The 22,475-nt window shown below is 45.4% G+C and overlaps 1 protein-coding gene across 1 annotated transcript in view; it reads left to right on the forward strand.

Moving 5' to 3' along the window:
- The window catches only part of FNDC1 (fibronectin type III domain containing 1), a 114,802-nt gene extending 95,751 nt beyond the window's left edge, over window positions 1-19,051 (forward strand). The window contains exons 18-23 of the mRNA XM_069598844.1: window positions 676-784; window positions 7,539-7,618; window positions 11,160-11,189; window positions 12,172-12,333; window positions 16,090-16,212; window positions 18,260-19,051. Of these exons, the coding sequence (XP_069454945.1) occupies window positions 676-784; window positions 7,539-7,618; window positions 11,160-11,189; window positions 12,172-12,333; window positions 16,090-16,212; window positions 18,260-18,375 (620 nt within the window). The 3' untranslated portion in view covers window positions 18,376-19,051. The remainder of the gene's footprint in view (window positions 1-675; window positions 785-7,538; window positions 7,619-11,159; window positions 11,190-12,171; window positions 12,334-16,089; window positions 16,213-18,259) is intronic.
- The last annotated feature ends 3,424 nt before the right edge of the window (window positions 19,052-22,475 follow it).

The raw sequence follows: 22,475 nt of genomic DNA on the forward strand, positions 1-22,475 counted from the left end.
AGAGAGCAGCATAAAGGATGTGTGATGCTGCTACAGGAAGGTCACTCGGCTCCCTGGGGTGGCCTGGCAAGCTGGGCAGGTATCAGGGCAGAGTCCACCCGCTGAGCTCCATTAACAGCGGATAAGGCAGAGCTGCCTGGCTGTTGTCACTGGACGTGAGGGTCGAGGGCAGGCAGAGATATTCAACAACTAGAAACCACAGGAGAGTCTATAACAAGAGGTGGAGAGACCTATCGATCTTTCAGCCACAAGACAGGGCACCCACCATCACAGATGCTTCATTTCACGTGAAGGATAATTGTATAAACCTCTACCAGGAACTTCTTAGATACTTGTGTGGAGGTCATTGCTCTTTCCTTGTGCTCTGCATCCATGGTTAGAGGTGATGAGTTCCGAGGAGATGAGGAAGCCCGGGACTGTGGGAGATCAGGAGAAGGAAGAAAAGTAGGGAACCAGCTAGTCGTCAGGAAGTGTCTCTGCCGTTCCCTGCATCTGGTATCGCCAGTGGGCACCAGTGTTTGCCCCGTCCCGACCCGGCACACTGCTTGCTCGCCTTCTAGACTTCTCCCGCAGAGCTGCCCCCACCCCATGGCTCCTCCCACTCCCCTGAGTTACGCCTCTTGGGTGATGCGCTTCCTTGACGCTCACTGGGTTCCACCTCCTTTCCTCCTGTAGGTTACTTGGTTTACAGCGCGTCCTATGAAGACTTCATCAGGAACAAGTGGTCCACCCAGGCTTCATCAGTGACTCACCTGCCCATTGAGAACCTGAAGCCCAACACGAGGTATGACACGACCATCGTTTATAAACAGAAAATGAGACCTGTGTGCGTGGTCACGGATATCCTTGGGTTGAAAAGGAAAGGCCTAACTGAAAGTGTCCTTATGGTTTCTTTTGAATTCTCTAGTTGTTTCTCATAGACTGTAGGTGAGTGCTTACCATGTGTCTTGTACTTTTCTTCGGAGAAAGGACTATGTGCTTTGTGATTGTTAGCTTGTTGTGTTTATATTTTGCTCCCTATTTTCCAGAGACTGAAACTACCTACCGCTGGGAAAGGAAGGATTGTTCTGTGTGTTGAAAGGGAATCCATCTGTTTGCAGTCACCCACATGGTGACTTCATGCAGCACGAGCTTCATATATGACATTAGTGGAGCATCAGTTGAGAAGCGTTTTTTTTTGAAGTATAGTTGGTTTACAGTGTGTGTTCATTTCTGCTGTATCCAAAAGTGTTTCAGTTATATATGTGTGTGTGTGTGTGTGTGTACACACATATATACATACACACACACATTCTTTTTTATATTCTTTCCAATTGTGGTTTATCACAGGATATTTAATAGAGTTCTTCTGTACTCCAGTACGACTTTCTTGCTTATTCACTCCGTATAAGGATTTGTGCCTCTAACTCCAGCCTCCCGCCCCATGCTGCCCCCTCCCTTGCTAACCACAGGTCTGTCTCTGTGTCTGCAAGTCTGTCTTTATTTCGTCAGTCGGTCGGTCAGTTCAGTCGCTCAGTTCAGTCGTGTCCGACTCTCTGTGACCCCATGAATCGCAGCACGCCAGGTCTCCCTGTCTTATCACCAACTCCCGGAGTTCACTCAGACTCACGTCCATCGAGTCGGTAATGCCATCCAGCCGTCTCATCCTCCGTCGCCCCCTTCTCCTCCTGCCCCCAGCCCCTCCCAGCATCAGGGTCTTTTCCAATGAGTCAACTCTGCGCATGAGGGGTTTTATTTCGTAGGCAGGTTCATTTGCGTCATATTTTAATTTCCGCATATAAGTGGTGTCAGATGGTGTTTATCTTTCTCTTTCTGACTTACTTCACTTCGTGTGATAATTTTCAGTGACATCATGTTGCTCCAGATGGCATTGTTTCATTCTTTTTATGGCCGGGTACTATTCCCAGTGTTCCACTGTATATGTGCACCGTATCTTCCTTACCTGTTCCTCTGTTGATGGATGTTTAGGCTGTTTCCATGTCTTTGCTATTGTCAATAAGGCTCCTATGAACATAAAGCTACATTATAGGCCCAGACGTGGGATTGCTAGATCTCATTGTAATTCTATTTTTAGTTTTTGGAGAAACCTCCGTGTTGTTTTCCGTAGTGGCTGCACCAGCTTATCTATTTCTTCCAGCGGTGTAGGAGGGTTCCCTTTTCTCCACCCTCTTTCCAGCATTTGTTATTTGTAGACTTTTTGGTGATGGCCATTCTGACTTGTATGAGGGATACCTTGTTGTAGTTTTGATTTGCAGTCCTCTAATAGCTAGTGATGGGACCAGATGCCATGATCTTAGTTTTCTGAATGTTGAGCTTTAAGCCAACTTTTTCACTCTCCTCTTTCGCTTTCATTGAGAGGCTTTTTAGTTCCTGTTCACTTTCTGCCGTAATGGTGGTGTCATCTGCATATCTGAGGTTATTGATATTTCTCCTGGCAATCTTGATTCCAGCTTGTGCTTCTTCCATCCCAGCGTTTCTCATGATGTACTCTGCATAGAAGTTAAATAAGCAGGGTGACAATATACAGCCTTGATGGACTCCTTTTCCTGTTTGGAACTAGTCTGTTGTTCCATGTCCAGTTCTAACTGTTGCTTCCTGACATGCATATAGGTTTCTCAAGAGACAGGTCAGGTGGTCTGGTATTCCCATCTCTTTCAGAATAGACTCCAGGAGTTGATGATGGACAGGGAGGCCTGGCGTGCTGCAATTCATGGGGTCGCAAAGAGTCAGACATGACTGAGCGACCAAACTGAACTGAACTGAATAGCTAGTGCTGTTGACCATCTTTTCGTGTACCTGTTGGCGTTGTGTATTTCTTCTGTGGATAAATGTCTAATTACGTTCTTTGCCCATTTTTCAATTGGGTTGTTTGTTTTGTTGTTGTTGTTGAGTTGTATGAACTGGCTAAACATTTTAATAGCTGGTACTCAACCTCTATGGTGTAGAAGTTCAGATCATTCAAGAAAGATATATTTTACGTGTTAATATGAGTTATAAGATGCATGGCTTCCTACACGGAGAAGTGGGTCACCAGCCAGAGGGCCATCTGGGAGTGAGTTTTTAGCCCTCAGTGTGAAATGTGCAGAACTTGTCTCGCGGGTACAAACAGTGTGTGTGTGTGCATTTCCTATTTTATATTCTCTGGTCTTGCTGGTAACAGATCAGGAAAGCTTCCATCCTTGGTGGGTGAACATGGGCAGAACACCAAGGACATGATGGTTGCGCTGTGGTGTGTTTGTAAACTGGCTGTCTGGGGAAAAAAAAAGTAACAACTGCTTTATGGTATTTGCCAATTTCAAGCTAGTCTGGGCCTGCAGAACTGCTGATATTTAATGATCGGCTCTCTGATCCATGTCACGTCCAGCCACCGTATTTCCACAGCAAAATGTTCTGAATGATGTGACTTGGGCCCGAGGTCTCCCGGTTTTTTTTTTTTTTTTTTAATACAGTCAGAGGAACACAGAGGAGATTGGAACAAAATGCTCTCCTTAAACAGAACTGTTGAAAGGGACAGAAATTGGACAATAGCCTTGGGCACCGAGAGGCTTCTGAACTAGCAGAGAACTTTGCTCAGGGCCTGTTAATGCCCTGGGCTCACTTGAACTGAGCTTTCATAAACTGTTACAAATTTCAGGATTCAGCAAATAAAAATATCAGGAAATTGAGAAAGCCCTTTTCTTAGCTCTTCCCTGATAGTAATGAAAAGTTGATTCATTAAACCAAGAACAAAACTAAAGAAAATAAAGCCAACATCCCTCTTTTTTCAATTGTGTTCAGAGTGCGTGTTTTTAGAGCACAGCCTCAGGAGCAGCTGAAGGAGGCCTTAGAGATGTTTGGCCTCCCGGCTGCTGGTAAATCCTGGGCTCCCGCTGCCCCTGCCCCCACAGCCCAGTTTTCTTGTGACAACTTTTGGTACCAAACTGATGTTGAGTTTTGAATACTGTCAGGGGATGGTTATGTGGGATGGTTTATTCATTCTTCCTATAGGTATGAATGAGTGTCCACGGCTCACTCAGTGAGAGCTTACTGAGTGCTCAGGGTCAGGCCCCGGGCTCCAAAGAGAGAAGAGTGGAGGGGTCGGGGAGGGGCCTACAATACACCATGGCCCCTCGTGGTGCTCATCTGACAGAGGCGGGTGGTTTATAAACACGTAGGTATGGACTTTCCCTGACCAGCATCCTGAGAGAGAAGCACCCTGTTCTGTGAGTGTGTAATGGGGGGCTTTTTTCCTGGGCTTGAGGGTAAGGGGCGGTCAGGTGAGGCAGATACGCAGCATTTGACCTGGAGGAGGTAAGTGAGCTGTCAAGCTGCTCGAGGCAGGAGGGGTGTTGGGAAGCTGATGTGTTTGAGGAAGAGCAGGAGGCTGATGCGGTCGTGGGGACGGAGGAGAGAGGGGGCTGGTGGCTGGACCAGTCGGTTGCAGGTGGGCCCCAGCGTCCCCCGAGGTTTGCGTCCTATGTCCACCCACGCTGGGGTCCCTGGGAGATGGACTGGGAGCAGCAGCGGCCACTGGGGCTTCTCCCCAAGTGTAACCTTCCCGTCTGTCGTTCTTTGGAGGGGGAGTGCTCGCTGGCTTCCTCCTACAAGGATTTCCTTCAGACCCCTCCGTGCCTGTGTGTGTGCTAAGTCGCTTCAGTCATGTCTAACTCTTTGTGACCCCGGGGACTGTAGCCCTCCAGGCAGTTCTGTCCACGGGATTCTCCAGGCAAGATTACTGGAGTGGGTTGCCATGCCCTCCTCCGGGGGATCTTCCCAACCCAGGGATCAAACCCACGTCTCTTGTGTCTCCTGCATTGGCAGGTGGTTTCTTTACCCCTAGCGCCACCTGGGAAGCCTGAAGTATACAGGTCTGCAATGGCGGCCCACTCCAGTCCTCTTGCCTGGAAAATCCCATGGACCGAGGAGCCTGGTGGGCTGCAGTCCATGGGGTCGCAAAGAGTCGCACACGACTGAGCGACTTCACTTTCACTTTTCACTTTCATGCATTGGAGAAGGAAATGGCAACCCATTCCAGTGTTCTTGCCTGGAGAATCCCAGGGATGGGGGAGCCTGGTGGGCTGCCGTCTATGGGGTTGCAGAGAGTTGGACACGACTGAAGCGACTTAGCAGCAGCAGCAGCGCCACCTGGGAAGCCTGAAGTATACAGATCTGTTACCATGGATCCTGTTCAAAAGAAGGTGCCAGAAGCTTGTATAAGAAGGCAAGGTGTGGGATGCTTTTGTTACTTAGGTGAAATAGAGACACTTTAGGGTATGAAATATATATTTTAGTCTATGGAAAAAAAATTAATGTGCTTTTCGAAAATTTTGCTTTTTTTTTTTAATAATACCATATTGTTTTTCAGCTTGGCATATGTAAACTTACTTTGACACAGTAGGTGGAGTTCAAATGGGAATACATCTTTAGAATTGGGCCATGTGGGCTTTGTGGAGGAATGGAATCATTGCGTGGCAGGAGGGTTGATTTGGAGAATACTTAGGTTTCAGTGTAAAATAGAATGGATACAACTAAGAAACTGGAGTAGGCTCTCCCAGCCCAAAGGTCACCCCTCTGCCATCGCCTCTACTGCACAGGGTGCTTCCCTCTGCCAAGCTGGGGAAGTGGTACCAGGTTGCCTCCAGGGATGGCCTGAGAAAGATGCAGCAGAAATAAATGTCCCCGGTAGCCTCTGAATATCAGTATCACACCCTAGGTTTCGATTTCCTATTTTTTTTTTAAGGAAAAGGCGTCTGTAAAGTTTGACTGTTATTGTTGACTTATGCCAAACCCACTGTTTGAACTGCCAGCAGAGTTTGCCTTAAATAACTCCATGACCGCTGAGTTAGAAGTATGCACAATTGAGAACGCACAAAGTGCTGAGTGAACTGAGATTTGGGAACTCATATGTTCTTAATTGTGCATATCTTTTCTTTTTTAAATGAAATTTTAAAAAGGATTCGGTCCTAAATGAGATGTGAATATACTTTCTTGAAAAGCTTAAGAGAAGACTTGGTTTTACCAAATGGCCTTTTTCTTTGCTCTCTGTTAAGTCAAACCCAAAGTCAAGTACCTCTGCGTAACTGTGAGGCCAAAGGCTCCCCTGGGGACGTCAGCTCAGATGTTCAGTAGGCTCGGTGCCAGGGCAGAGGTGCAACAGACAGGCGCCTTTGCTCTCTGGGTCTAAATAGTTCTCCTTTTAAAACTTTAGTGCATCTTAATTAGTGCGTGTGATCTGTGTGTCTGACTTAAACATAGGATTTTGTAACATTGAAGTGTAGCTCCTGTTGCCCAGGAGCCAAGGCCCCTTCTGGACTCTCTGAGGTGGTGGACACACTCCCCTGCCCATTTTTTTTTTTAATCCTCTTTCTTTACCTGGAAGCAGTTAGAGACTATATGTATTAGTTGCTCAGTCATGTCTGACTCTTTGTGACCCCATGGACGGTAGCCTGCCAGGCTCCTCTGTCCATGGAATTCTCCAGGCAAGAACACTAGAGTGGGTTGTCATTTCCTTCTCCAGGGGATCTTCCTGACTCAGGGATCAAACCCAGGTCTCCCGCATTGCAGGCAGATTCTTTATCATCTGAGCCACCAGGGAAGCCCCAGTTAAGGACTAAGAGGGCACAGATAATACCTAGGATTCCAGGGGGCTGGACAGCATAGAGATTAACCGTAGGTAAAGTAGGTCTCAACTGTGTTGGCTTCCAGTATTTTCTCATCATCGCTTTTGGTCCTGTAGCTCATGAGAGTCCAAAGTAAGACGCTCTTGGACTCCCGACTGAATTGGCTTATCTCCTTCTAGATGAGCAGGCTGATTCAGGCCATGTGCTTTCTAGCACATTCTCTGTTCCAAGACAAAGATTAATCCCCAGCAGAGCCTCTGCAGGCCTTTTCCACTTCCCCTTCCTGGACTTGCTTCTCTTTCCTTGAGGCACAGAAGCTGGAGACTCAGTGATTTTAGGGCTCCAGGCCCAAGCGTAGCACTTGTCCTGCGCCCAGAACATTGCTGCTACGTTAGTTCCCCCAAGGAGGCCAGCCTCTGGACTGGCTCAGCCTCCCCCTGCCAACAGCAGGTTGCATCATCATCAGTCCGTCAGGCATTTATACACGACATCCAGGGATGAGACTTAGGCTACAACTGGAATTCTGCTCGGTAACCGTTTCTCCCTGCTCCAGCTTCTCCGTCTTGCTGGTGGAACTCAAGATGAGACAGGAGGGGGCCATACCATCCAATGGCAGGCCTGCAGGGCATGGCCTGCATGGGGCGGGCAAACCCTTGATGCTCTATATAACACACACAGTCCAAGTGATCTGTTTGCCTAGTATGCCCCTCCGTTCCCAGTGGGAACATGTCTATGCTGTTCATTATATTGTGCTGAAAAGTTATTTGAAAATGAGAAAGTTTAGAAATAACATGAAGAAATATCGATGGTGTATGCATTTGTGAAAAGATAAGACTCAAACCCTGCCACAGAGCAAGTGCTCAGTAGTTTGGTTGTTTGTCTCATTACACAAAAATTAAACAGGGTTCTCTTTCAAACTATGTTTTCTTCAAATTTCAGGTATTATTTTAAAGTTCAAGCCAAAAATCCTCACGGCTATGGACCTGTCAGCTCTTCAGTCTCATTTGTTACAGAATCAGGTATGGATGACTTCATGTTCTTTTCTTCTCATTTCCTTAAAAACAAGTAATCTGAAATCAGGCCTACAATAGAATAAAAACTGAACAAGTACAACTTCTGTTTAGTCAGTTCATGTTGGATATCACACTATAAGATAAACATGATTTTCTTTCTGCTAGGTTAAATCTTGGATAATAAAAGTAGTCTTCATTGGAACTGCTTGAAAAGTGAAAAGAGCAAATTCCAATGAAAAGGGAAGAAAATCTAGTTCTTAGCTATGTGGGAAAGATAACTTTGAATCCATCTAGCTGCAGAGGTAATTTCTTTATTGTTATTGCAAGCAGCCGAAGGGCACACATGTCATGTGATTGAGGGGCAGTTGCTTCTTTCAATCAGTCAGATCTCTAGGGTGCTTCCTTTCCTAGGAGACAGAGATATCTCTACTTAATATGGAGGGTTTAATTAAAATGCTGTCCATCCTGCAAGCAGTGTCATTCAGAAGATGTCCCTAGTTTGGGTTGCTGGTGTGCAGAGCTCTCAGACTCTTTGGTGAAGTGTTCCGTGGTCGCAGTCTGAGGCGGTACACACAGTGTCCCGTGGTCATGGTCTGAGGCAGTGCACATGGCGTCCCGTGGTCATGGTCTGAGCCAGTACACACGGTGTCCCATGGTGGGTGGTCATGGTCTGAGGCAGTATACACAGTGTCGGGTGGTCACGGTCTGAGGCAGTACACACGGTGTCCTGTGGTCATGGTCTGAGGCAGTACACACCGTGTCCCGTGGTCATGGTCTGAGCCAGTACACACGGTGTCCCGTGGTGGGTAGTCACGGTCTGAGGCAGTATACACGGTGTCCTGTGGTCATGGTCTGAGGCAGTACACATGGTGTCCCGTGGTGGGTGGTCATGGTCTGAGGCAGTACACACCATGTCAGGTGGTCATGGTCTGAGGCAGTACACATGGTGTCCCGTGGTGGGTGGTCATGGTCTGAGGCAGTACACACCATGTCAGGTGGTCATGGTCTGAGGCAGTACACATGGTGTCCCGTGGTGGGTGGTCATGGTCTGAGGCAGTATACACGGTGTCCCGTGGTCATGTTCTGAGGCAGTACACACGGTGTTGGGTGGTCATGGTCTGAGGCAGTACACATGATGTCGGGTGGTCATGGTCTGAGGCAGTACACACGATGTCGGGTGGTCATGGTCTGAGGCAGTGCACATGGTGTCCCGTGGTGGGTGGTCATGGCCTGAGGCAGTACACATGGTATCCCGTGGTCATGGTCTGAGGCAGTACACATGGTATCCCGTGGTCATGGTCTGAGGCAGTACACATGGTGTCCCGTGATGGGTGGTCACAGTCTGAGGCAGTACACACAGTGTCAGGTGGTCATGGTCTGAGGCAGTATACATGGTATCCCGTGGTCATGGTCTGAGGCAGTACACATGGTATCCCGTGGTCATGGTCTGAGGCAGTACACATGGTGTCCCGTGATGGGTGGTCACAGTCTGAGGCAGTACACACAGTGTCAGGTGGTCATGGTCTGAGGCAGTACACATGGTATCCCATGGTCATGTTCTGAGGCAGTACACACGGTGTTGGGTGGTCATGGTCTGAGGCAGTACACACGGTGTCGGGTGGTCATGGTCTGAGGCAGTACACACAGTGTCAGGTGGTCATGGTCTGAGGCAGTATACATGGTGTCCCGTGGTCATGTTCTGAGGCAGTACACACGGTGTTGGGTGGTCATGGTCTGAGGCAGTACACACAATGTCGGGTGGTCATGGTCTGAGGCAGTGCACATGGTGTCCTGTGATGGGTGGTCACAGTCTGAGGCAGTACACACAGTGTCAGGTGGTCATGGTCTGAGGTAGTACACACGGTGTCGGGTGGTCATGTTCTGAGCCAGTACACACGATGTCGGGTGGTCATGGTCTGAGCCAGTACACACGGTGTTGGGTGGTCATGGTCTGAGGCAATACACACAGTGTCAGGTGGTCATGGTCCGAGGCAATGCACACGGTGTCCCATGGTGGGTGGTCATGTTCTGAGGCAGTACACACGGTATCCTGTGGTCATGGTCTGAGGCAGTACACATGGTGTCCTATGATGGGTGGTCACAGTCTGAGGCAGTACACACATTGTCAGGTGGTCATGGTCTGAGGTAGTACACACGATGTCGGGTGGTCATGGTCTGAGCCAGTACACACGATGTCCCATGGTGGGTGGTCATGGCCTGAGGCAGTACACACAGTGCCGGGTGGTCATGGTCTGAGGCAGTACACATGGTGTCCCATGGTCATGTTCTGAGGCAGTACACACGGTATCGGGTGGTCATGGTCTGAGGCAGTGCACATGATGTCGGGTGGTCATGTTCTGAGGCAGTACACACGGTGTTGGGTGGTCATGGTCTGAGGCAGTACACACGGTGTTGGGTGGTCATGGTCTGAGGCAGTACACACGGTGTCGGGTGGTCATGGTCTGAGGCAGTACACAGAGTGTCGGGTGGTCATGGTCTGAGGCAGTGCACACGGTGTCCTGTGGTGGGTGGTCATGGTCTGAGGCAGTACACAGTGTCGGGTGGTCATGGTCTGAGGCAGTGCACGGTGTCCTGTGGTGGGTGGTCATGGTCTGAGGCAGTACACATGATGTCGGGTGGTCATGGTCTGAGGCAGTACACATGGTGTCCCATGGTCATGGTCTGAGGCAGTACACACGGTGTTGGGTGGTCATGGTCTGAGAGAGTACACATGATGTCGGGTGGTCATGGTCTGAGGCAGTGCACATGGTGTCCTGTGGTGGGTGGTCATGGTCTGAGGCAGTGCACACAACTGGTTCATGGTGGCAGTTCCCGGGTTGGCAGCCTCTCTGTACAGGAAGCCAGGTGGGAGAGTCGGTGATCACGGTCCCAAGACAAACTCCTGCAGGAGCTCAGCAGGGTCAGCCCCACAGTAACGTGGCTCTCGCTTCCATTTGGTTCGATCATTCCCTACATGTAGCTTGATCCCAGAGCGTTTGCCATTGGAGGATATTTTTAAATGCAGTGATTTAATCTACTGAATCAAAATATATGGAAAAAGTCTTTTTTGAGAATATGCTTTATACTGGAATTGTTGGCAAAGGACTTCAAAATTGGTGTTTTCACGTGTTTCATCTCAGAAGTGTGTTTCTCATTAGTAATTAAGAAAGAGTATAAGAAAACCTTTATCAGTGGCTAATTTGCTACAATAATGTGTCTATGTTTATGGCTGCATTTCCTAAAAATAACATGGTCTTTTGGCAACTATCAGAATTAACATGATAAATGTCTATAGAAAAAAACTCAAATAATTCAAATCTAAATAGTTATCAAGAAACTGAGGGCTGAAATTGGAGAGTAGAAAGATATAAATGTAACTTCTGAGACTGTGATATAATACTTTTAAAGTTTTGACATATGCCAAATGAATATTGCACTTTCTTTATCTACTGTAGCTTGTTTAGCCCTTTCAGTTACAAAAAAATTCCGTAGTTATGTGGCTCCATGACATAATAGTAAAGTCAGCTGTTTCTTTTTCGTTCTACAGATAATCCTCTTCTTGTCGTGAGGCCACCAGGTAAGATTCTCTTCTGGATAATCTTGACATTCTAATAATGTTTGTTAGATATTGAACATGAGATTGTTATGGTTACTCACAAGTAGACATGCCAAGCCATTTTTGTACTGTCATAATTTTCCAACAACTTCTGTGGTTTCTTTGCACCTGCTCTCCTAATCTAGGGCAAAGGATGGTCTGGAAATTGTTAGATAGGGCCCTAGTAGACAATAGCTGGGCTTCCCTGGCAGCTCAGCTGCTAAAGAATCCACCTGCAATGCAGGAGACCCCTGTTTGATTCCTGGGTTGGAAGGTCCCCTGGAGGAGGGCATAGCCACCCACTCCAGTATTCTTGCCTGGAGAATCCCCATGGACAGAGGAGCCTGGCAGGCTATAGTCCATGAAGTTGCAAAGAGTCAAACACGACTGAGTGAGTAAGTACACCACAGCCCAGACAATAGCTATAAAAACCATTGTGGGCGGCCAATAACCTATGAAGCAGTAACTGTTTTCCTAACCCCCTTGAATATTTTAAATTGCTGAAAAGATAGCAAAATGGATTAAGAGTACAAAAAAAGTTTACTTTGTTTTTCAAATAAACAGAGAAAGACCTATTGCCTAAGTTCAGGACAGGTCTTAGGAGTGATAGGAACAATAGATCTGTGCTAAGGGGCTTTGGGGGTGGGGAGGTAGGATGGTATGACCCCCAAGGCCAAACTTGTATAGCTTATGTTCCTTGAGGCCCAAAGGCTTTTTCTTACTCTGAGAACCCTTTATGGAAATGCAAATAGTTCAAATATCTTCAGGTGTGAGGAACTCCCGAGCTGTACTTCAGTACAAAGAAGAGAAGAGAGAGTGCACCCATCGGGAGATGGGAAAACTGCTCAGAAAAGCCCTGCAAGGAGGGCAAGGCCCCGTGAATAAGCCGACATGCCTGGTACTTTGTACAAGAGTAAACACTGTGAAGAGCTGTGACTTGGAAGATGTGCTTTGTGTTGTCCAGGTGGCGAGCCCATCTGGATCCCGTTTGCTTTCAAACATGACCCTGGCTACACGGACTGCCACGGCCGACAGTATGTGAAGCGGACTTGGTACAGGAAGTTTGTGGGAGTCGTTCTTTGCAACTCACTGCGGTATAAGATCTACCTCAGTGACAACCTGAAAGGTAGGTCTTTGGGGATGGTGTGCTGAGGAAAGGTATGAAAAGTTTCTAGTTGATCAGATACTAGCTTGACATAGCAGGTGCACCAGAACGCAACTGAGGTGTGGACCAGTCATGTCTCAGTCTGGCTCAAATGCAAACCAGTTTTGCAGGCTCTATGCCAGAGTGACTTGTTTTCACATTGGTACTCAAGAGTATATATATATATATATCTTAAATGGACTACTTTTTAGGAATGAAGTCCAGAATTCTATTAGAAAACCAAAGGTCATTTTTCTTTGTTGTTGATTCTATAACAGTAGGCACATGTGTAAGCTGGAATTATTGAGGACAAGTCCACACTACGGTCTTTGCCACTGGCACAACTTTACAGAAAAAAAATGTAGGTGGTGAAACATAGATAAGCTGCACTATTTATTCTGTGTCCAAACAAAAATCACATTGTTTTCCTCATGATAGGGGATTCAAACAGAGAATAACATACGTACTTTGGACTACTAACATTTCAAAATGCCATTTCTACCCAGCTGGCTTTGACTCACCCACCTACACATAATTGTTTTATATTTCAAAATTCATACAATGTTTACTCTTTTAGCATAACATTACAAAAACTTTCCTGCAGCTGGTTTATATTTTATCATAGGTCGGTTATTTTGTTCTTTTATTTGTTGCTAGTGATCATCATTTCTCGATAATGTCAAAATCTCCCCAACCATCCCCCACTCCAGCAATTTCTCAGTGCTTATGCCTTCCCGACAAGCAGTATCTGTTTCTCTCTGCTTTTTCCCCCCTCTCCCACACTGCCCTTTCCCTCCTCTGCTTCAGAATTCCTGGGAGAGGTTACACAGCCATGTCTGGTATTGCAGGGTTGAGAGAAAGAACTCGGCCCTACTGTGCAGCTCTGGTTCAGGACCAAGGACAGCACCTTCTGCTACAGACACACCCTACTTCTAGTTTCCTATGAAAACAGGTCACACTATTTTTACACATATTCATGCTTTTTATAATGGTTTCATAAAATATTCTCTGACTACCAGAGCTTCCACATTTTTGAAACCATACAGTAGAAAGGTCTCTCATTTATTGGCTGAAAATGCCTATAATATTCATAGTTTCCATTTAAGGAACACTTGCTAAGTATATAGCATACATGATCTCAATAAATCCTTACAATGCTTTGAAATCAGTGCCATTATCACCATCTTTCAAACATGGAAAGTATGACACACAGTGTAAGTAATGTGCCCTCTTGAGTTCAGTTTATTTGCTCAGTCGTGTCTGACTCTTAACAACCCCATGGACTGCAGCACGCCAGGCTTCCCTGTCCATCACCAACTCCCAGAGCTTGCTCAAACTCATGTCCATCGAGTCCCTGATGTCATTCAACCATCTCATCTGCTGTCATCCCCTTCTCCTGCCTTCAGTCTTTCCCAGCATCAGGGTCTTTTCCAGTGAGTCACTTCTTCCCATCAGGTGGCCAAAGTATTGGAGCTTCAGCTTCAGCATCAGTCCTTCCATTGAATATTCAGGACTGGTTTCCTTTAGGATTGACTGGTTGGATCTCCTTGCAGTCCAGGGGACTCTCAAGAGTCTTTTGCAACACCACAGCTCAAAAGCATCAATTCTTTGGCACTCAGCTTTCTTTATGACCAACTCTCACATTTGTACATGACAACTGGGAAAACCATAGCTTTGACTAGATAGACCTTCGTTGACAAAGTAATGTGTCTGCTTTTTAATATGCTGTCTAGGTTGGTCATAACTTTTCTTCCAAGGAGCGAGTGCCTTTTAATTTTGTGGCTGCAGTCACCATCTGCAGTGATTTTGGAGCCCAAGAAAATACTGTTTCCATTGTTTCCCCATCTATTTGCCATGAAGTGATAGGACTGGACACCATGATCTTAGTTTTCTGAATGTTGAGCTTTAAGCCAGCTTTTTCATGCTCCTTTTTCACTTTCATCAAGAGGCTCTTTAGTTCCTCTTCACTTTCTGTCATAAGGATGGTATCATTTGCATATCTGAGGTTATCAATATTTCTCCTGGCAATCTTGATTCCAGCTTGTGTTTCATCCAGCCCAGCATTTCACATGATGTACTCTGCAGATAAGTTAAATAAACAGGGTGACAATATACAGCCTTGATGTAGTCCTTTCCCAATTTGGAACCAGTCCATTGTTCCATGTCCAGTTCTAACTGTTGCTTCTTGACCTGCATACAGATTTCTCAGGAGGCAGGTGTGGTGGTCTGGTATTCCCATCTCTTTAAGAATTTTCCAGTTTGTTGTGATCCACACAGTCCAAGGCTTTGGCATAGTCATTGAAGCAGAAGTAGATGTTTTTCTGGAATTCTCTTGCTTTTTCCATGATCCAGCAGATGTTGGCAATTTGATCTCTGGTTCCTCTGCCTTTTTAAAATCCAGCTTGAACATCTGGAATTTCTTGGTTTGCATACTGTTGAAGCCTCACTTGGAGAATTTTGAGCATTATTTTGCTAACGTGTGAGATGAGTGCAATTGTGTGGTAGTTTGAGCATTCTTTGGCATTGCCTTTCTTTGGGATTGGAGTGAAAACTGACCTTTTCCAGTCCTGTGGCCACTGCTGAGCTTTCCAAATTTGCTGGCATATTGAGTGCAGCAATTTCACAGCATCATCTTTTAGGATTTGAAATAGCTAACTGGAATTCCATCACCTCCACTAGCTTTGTTCATAGTGATGCTTCCTAAGGCCCACTTGACTTCGCACTCCAGGATGTCTGGTTCTAGGTGAGTGATCGCACCATCATGGTTATCTGGGTAATTAAGATCTTTTTGGTATAGCTCTTACATGTATTCTTGCCACCTTTTCTTAATATCTCTGCCTCTGTTAGGTCCATACCATTTCTGTCCTTTTTAGTGCCCATCTTTGCATGAAATATTCTCTTGGTGTCTCTAATTTTCTTGAAGAGAACTCTTGTCTTTCCCATTATATTGTTTTCCTCAATTTGTTTGCATTGATTGCTGAGGAAGGCTTTCTTATCTCTCCTTGCTGTTCTTTGGAACTCTGCATTCAGATGGTTATATGTTTCCTTTTCTCCCTTGCCTTTAGCTTCTCTTATTTTCTCAGCTATTTGTAAGGTCTCCTCAGACAACCATTTTGACTTTTTGCATTTTGGTTTCTTGGGGATGGTTGTTTTTCCCTGTCTCTCATACAATGTCATGAACCTCTGTCCACAGTTCTTCAGGCCCTCTATCAGATCTAATCCCTTGAATCTATTTGTCACTTCCACTGTATAATACTAAGGGATTTGATTTCAGTCATACCTGAATGGTCTAGTGGTTTTCCTTACTTTCTTCAATTTAAGTCTGAATTTGGCAATAAGGAGTTCATGATCTGAGCCACAGTAGCTCCCAGTCTTGTTTTTGCTGACTGTATAGAGCTTCTCCACCTTTGACTGCAAAGAATATAATCAACCTGATTTCAGTATTGACCATCTGGGGATGTCCATGTGTAGAGTCTTCTCTTGTGTTGTTGGAAGAAGATGTTTGCTATGACCAGTGTGTTCTCTTGGCAAAACTCTGTTAGTCTTTGCCCTTTTTCGTTTTGTACTCCAAGGGCAAATATGCCTGTTATCTCTTGACTTCCTACTTTTGCATTCCAGCCTTGTATGATAAAAATGACATCTTTTTTTTTGGTGTTGGTTCTTCAAGTTTGTCCAAATTCCTAAATCACCTGTAGCATTTTTGGGTCAGTCACTGACTCATCAAATTCTTTTTTGCAGATACATTCTACAGCATTGGGGACAGTTGGGGAAGAGGTGAAGACCACTGTCAATTTGTGGATTCACACCTTGATGGAAGAACAGGGCCTCAGTCCTACATTGAAGCCCTCCTTAACATTCCAGGTAATGTGAACAAAGGCCCAACCAATTACACTGGGGGGTGGGGAGGAGGGCCAACATAAGGAGAAAATTCACGGTATCTCTGCCTTTGGTTTACCATTTGAAGATGGATGTAAGCAGCATTTTGATCATAAAAATAAGGAATCAACAAAGTGCTCCTACCCTATGCCGTATTTGGAGTGAGCCTTGGAGAGGTGGCTCAGACAGTAAAGCATCTGCCTGTAATATAGGAGACCTAGATTTGATCCCTGGATCGGGAAGATCCCCTGAAGAAGGGAATGGCTGTCCTCTCCAGTATTCTTGCCTGGATAGTTCCGTGGACAGAGGAGCCTGGAGGACTGTGGTCCGTGAGGTCACAAAGAGTTGGACCCAATTGAGTGACTAACACTTTCCCTTTTACTTTGGAGAGGTAGGGATACAGAGGAATATAAGACCTTATCGCTACTGCCAGGAAACATAGTCAGAATTGGAAAGAGAGGATAAATATATGAAAGGCAACGAGAGCAGACAACTTCAAGTGCAGACAATGGCAAGTTATGCCACATTGTTGTCCCGTTATCAGGTAATCGTGCAGATTATACTCAGTCCCTGAGTTCAAGAGAAGCAGGCCACTTGAGGCTGCCAGGGGAAGTTTTCAGAAGAGGCAGAGTCTGAGTCATAAAAATTCATGCAAAGATTAGAGAGTCTTCTAGGTGGAGGCTGGCATGAATAAGAATACAGAGAAAGAAAAAATAAATAAATGCAAGCCAACCAGGATATGTTTCAGGAGATTGTGTATCAATTATTTCATGATGGCATTGTAAGAGGAAATGCGTATATTCATCTCAAAGTTAACGATTTGTAATACATTATTAACTCCAGTAAAACAAGTGTATTAGGCGAGGTCCTCCGTAGAATCAGAACCAACAGCAAAAAGATAGAGACAGAGAGACAGAGAGGAGAGAGAAATAGAGAATGAGATTTATTTTAAGGAATTGGCTCATATGATTGTGGAAACTGGCAAGTCCAAAATCTACAGGGTAGCCCAACAAGGCTGCTGGAGACCTAGGGAAGAGCTGATGTTGCAGTTCAAGTCTGAAGGCAGAATACCCGTGTCCTCAGGGAAAGTTGGTCTTTTTCTACTAGAGCCTTCAACTGATTGGATGAGGCCCACCCGCATTATGGAGGCTTCACCGCTTGCGTGCTTAGTCACTCAGTCATGTCTGACTCTGCGACCCCATGGACTGTAGCTCGCCAGGCTTCTCAGTTCATAGAATTCTCCACGCAAGAATACTGGAGTGGGTTGCTATTCCCTGCTCCAGAGGATTTTCCTTTCCAGGGCCTGAACTCACATCGCCTGTTCTCCTGCATTACAGGTGGATTCTTTACCACTGGCCCACCAGGGAAGCCCATCGAGGCTTCGTTACATAGGTACAATTGATGAAAGCTTTGACCATGAGTGACTGAGCTCAGCCTCTAGCTCCTCTCTCCTCCCTGAGGCTGGAGGTGGGATGGAAACCCCCACCCCATATTCCCATGGTTGGTCCTCTGGTGACCAGCCCTTACCCTCAGGTGCTTTCCAGAAGCCACTTCATTAACATAAGCCCACATGTAGTTGAAGAGGTTTATATGAAATAATCATTTCCCAGACAGCTTTATCGCTCTTCAGTTCAGTCGCTCAGTCGTGTCCAACTCTGCAACCCCATGAACCGCAGCATGTCAGGCCTCCCCGTCCATCATCAACTCCTGGAGTCTACCCAAACTCATGTTCATTGAGTCGGTGATGCATTTAACCATCTCATCCTCCGTTGTCCCCTTCCTCTCCTGCCTTCAATGTTTCCCAATATCAGGGTCTTTTCAAATGCGTCAGCTCTCCACATCACGTGGCCAAAATATTGGAGTTTCAGCTTCAACATCAGAGTTATTGCTCTCACCACTCAGGAAATTCCAAAGGTTTGGGGAGCCTTGTGCCAGGACTGGGGATGAAAACCAAATATCCATTTTCTATTATAAATCACAGTGTCACAGATGCATTTTCTTTCTCTCTCTCTCTCTTTTTTTAACCTTCCAGGCTACTATCGCCAGTACCGCCAGGAGCCAGTCAGCTTTGGCAACATAGGTTTTGGAACTCCCTACTACTACGTGGGCTGGTACGAGTGTGGGGTCTCCATCCCAGGGAAGTGGTAACTGCAGGAAGATCATGCCGGAAGCTTGCCCTGCCGACCCCATTGTTCACTTGAGTGAGGGCCTGCGAGCAGGAAAAGAGGCAGTGTCCCAAGCCCCCTGCTGTCCCCAGTGTCAGCAAGGCCACACAGTGGACACTGGACACTTCAGGCGTCTTCAGTCTGGAGCTCAGTCCTACATCTTGGCCTGGACCACACACCGGCTTCAGTGTTGCTGTTAACTTTGCTTCTCTACAGGTTTTACTTATAACAGCACGTCCCAGAGATGGCACAGGCACTCAGCTATGGGGATGCACAGCGCAGTTTTCATCCTGTTTAGGCCCAAAGTTCAGATGCTTCAGTATCTCCAGGGATTAGTATCAACATGCTCAGCTCGCTTCATGGAACACCACCTGCTTTCTTTTTTCTCACTGGACTCCTCCCAAAGTAGCTAAATTTAAGCTTTGGATCCCTCTCTATGCAGTAGAACTGAATTATTAAAAATGCCACTGAAGGAAATGTAGCCTACTTAAGATTTATTCTGTGGACTTACCCACTGCTAGACCAAATGTATCAAATCTTACTTGTAAATTCTCAATTTTGATATATATATATATATATATGTATATATGCATATACATATCTACACTCGTCTGCAAGGACATTGATTAAAATTGCTAAATTTGTACTTGTTCACTCGATACATGTGTGTGGGGCTTCTTGAAGCAGAGGTGCTGTTTGCGAACATCTTAGAAGGCTTCAGAGAATATGTACTCTGTATAACATGGCAAGAATGGAAAGGTGTGGGTTCTTTCCATGAATGCTGCCAAGCCTGGGAAATGACTGGCAAGTAGCGATGCTATGAGCCAGTAGCAAACTGAGTGATTTCCACCTTCCACACCCATGTGAAATATGAACCGGAGGGCTGTGTGATGACAGATCTAGTGTGTTTCCACATTAAGATTTTAGGTCCCAAATGATTTTAAAATCCAGTTTAAAAAGACTCCTTTCCCCTTTCCTGCTGAGCCCAGTGTCTCCTCAAAATATAAGCATCTTACCCTCCTCAACTGCAGAACAAGAGGGTTTATGTAGAGACACTTTATTCTAATTCTTCTTAAAATACGGTGTTTTTTACATGTGCATGGTACCTGTGTGTCCGCAGGCAGCTCTGGGGAATGAAGAGTTTGTCTTCTCCTAAGTTTCAAGGTGAAAGACAGTAGTGGCGGGGGTGTGGGAGGGACTTCCCTGCTGGCTCAGTGGTTGAGAACCTGCCTTCCAAGGCAGAGGTGTGGGTTCAGTCCCTGGTCTGGGAACAAAGATCCCCATACTGAGGTGCAGCTAAGCCCATGTGCTCAAACTAGAGAAAGCCTGCCTGTTGTAATGAAGACCCAGTGCAGCCAAAACAGTTTTTAAAAAGAAACAAGAATAAGTAGTGGGAACAAGCCAGGGGCAGACACAGTTCTGGAAGCCAGGAGCTGTACCACTGTGTAAACAGTGTAATGGTGTAAAGTGGCTCGCTACTGGAGTCGGTTATTTTTAGTGCCAGCGCCAGGTGGAAGTGAATCCTGATGTGTCTGGTACGTGTGAAGGTTAAAAAGCACAAGGAAACAAGTCACTGCGGGTCTTTGTGATGGGTTAGCAGGAGCGGATGTTTTCAGCAACACCCACAATCCCCTCCTGCAGTAAACAACAGTAGAGAAAATGCAGGCATTCTGATGGCTAGGAAAACACCAGGATAGAAATCATCTGGGTCTCTGAGGCTTTTGTACATAAAAGTGGAATTATGAAAAAGGGAATGTCTTTTAAAACACCTGTTTTTTCACCCTAACCTTCAAACATGCTTCACAATGCCAAACCAAAGATAAGACCTTTAAAGATAAGTGAATTTTCCTTATACACCTATCTTTGTTATGGGGCCTCCTGAAGAAGAGATGGGGGATCAAGGGCCCAACATAGAGATGCAGGCATCTCTCCCCTGTGGCTCACTATTTCATACACTAAACCGTGTTTCTGGTCAGCCTTACCCCAGAGGGCTTTATACTTGTTTCATACACGAAAGAACACATTTCCCACAGAAGGATTTACACTTACTTCACAGAAATCCAAAGATTTCAGTGGCGTTCACTCATGCAATGTTTTTTGAGCTCCTCCTGGAATCTTTGACTGTATTTGAATCTAGAAATCTGAACTTTTATTACAAAGAGATGTTTCAATTCTTTATGGGAATTACTGCAGAGGCCAGATGATAGCTCAGCCAAAACAAAAACACTGAATCTATGTGAAGGGGATAGTGTTTCCAATATTCCCTCCAAATTAGGTTATGCAATAGTTCGAACACATCCACAGAGGTTACGTGAAGTTTCTAGAGCTGTGAGGTCCCAGAGGACATGTTTCAGGAGCTCCATTGGCAGCAAGATGCCAAGAAGGGCATTCAAGATTGTAGAGGGTCTGGAAACCATTCTGTGTCAAATTAGGATAAAATGAATGGGACTGTTCTAAAGACTTCATCTACTTCCAAGTCTTTAAGGAAGAAAAGGGTTTGCCAGCTCTGTAGGTCAGAGTAGACACAAGTGGGAATTAAAGGAAAAGAAAAGTTGGCTCAAGGATTTTTAGAATTCTAGAGGAATTTAAGAAGAGTTTAATTACCAAATGAGCCTTGTTGGAAAATACTGAGATGTTCATCACTGAAAGAGCTGAAATATAGCTGGAAATGTCTACACTTTGATTTGAAGCCCTCAGCCTGTTCTTAATTTGGCGTCTGAGCTCACAGTGGTTTTTCTGTGCATTTAAAGGGTTGCAAACAAACAGACCAAGCAAAAACACTGTATATGCAACAGCGACCATCTGTGGTTCTAAAGTGAAAAGGCAAAGTGTGAGTCTCTCAATTGTGTCTGACTTTGCAACCCCATGGACTGTAGCCCGCCAGGCTCCTCTGTCCATGGGATTTCCCAGGCAAGAATACTGGAGTGGGTTGGGGATCTTTCCAACACAGGAATCAAACCCGGGTCTCCCTCATTGCAGGCAGATTCTTTACCATCTGAACCACCGGAATTATTTAAGGTGATTCTTAAGCCTTAAATATTTACCCTATAAGACAAGTCTGTATAACTGTGGATTAGAGTTTTCTTGAAGTTTAAAGACAATTTTAGCAAAGTACAAATTTAAAAACTTACTACTTGATAGATGTTTGCTGGCTCTTCTCTAACTTGAATAATATTTATTATCTGACTATCAAATCTGAACTCTGCATTGAGCAGTTGAACTGGGTCCCCAGGATCCCATTGGTCAAGCCCTCTGTGTTGTGGTCTCAGGAAGTACTATGGGCTCTAGAGGACGTCATGCATGTTTAATGTAACCATCTGGCTGAAACATAATTTCCAGATTTTACCAAATGAGTTTTGATTTATTTTTTTCCTTTTTGACTTTTTCAGGTCACATTATCTTGGTCAGTCCAGGAGGATGGGGTGTTTGAGATTGTGATGATTAATGGTGTTAAAACGCATTTGCTTCTCTGCACAGAACACAGGTCTTAGTCACTACATATAATTAAAATGATTCCACCCATAGAATTAGCCCACATTTCTGCAACATCTTCAGGCCTTAAAATCATCTCCTTAGGATGTAACTATTTTGTAGTTGGAGATAAGAAGTGAGTTTAAAAAGTACAACATGAAAATACAATGACACGTGTCATAAATGGTGATCTGGTTTAAAATCTTAGTTGTAAGATTGAAAGTGAAAGTCGTGTAAGTTGCTCAGTCATGTCTGACTCTTTGTAACACCATACAGTGTAGCCCGTCACACTCCTCTGTCGACGGAATTCTCCAGAAAAGAATACTGGAGTGGATTGCCATTTCCTTCTCCAGGGGGGTCTTCCTGACCCAGAGATCAAACCTGGGTCTCCTGCATTGTAGGCAGATTCTTAAAACCACCAGGGACCAATGTACAAATTTTAAAAATCACAATGAGAGCTAAACCCATAAGGATTTACAATAAAGTTGAAATAAAATTAACATGGAAATGGAGGCTGATAAAATTAACACATTAAAAAATTCTTGGTTCCAATTAGGAAGGCAATTCTCTCTCATGCAGAACTTGCTTGTTGGCCAAGAATAGAAATGCCCT

This window comes from Ovis canadensis, chromosome 8, assembly GCF_042477335.2.
Source record: "Ovis canadensis isolate MfBH-ARS-UI-01 breed Bighorn chromosome 8, ARS-UI_OviCan_v2, whole genome shotgun sequence".
Taxonomy (NCBI): domain Eukaryota; kingdom Metazoa; phylum Chordata; class Mammalia; order Artiodactyla; family Bovidae; genus Ovis; species Ovis canadensis.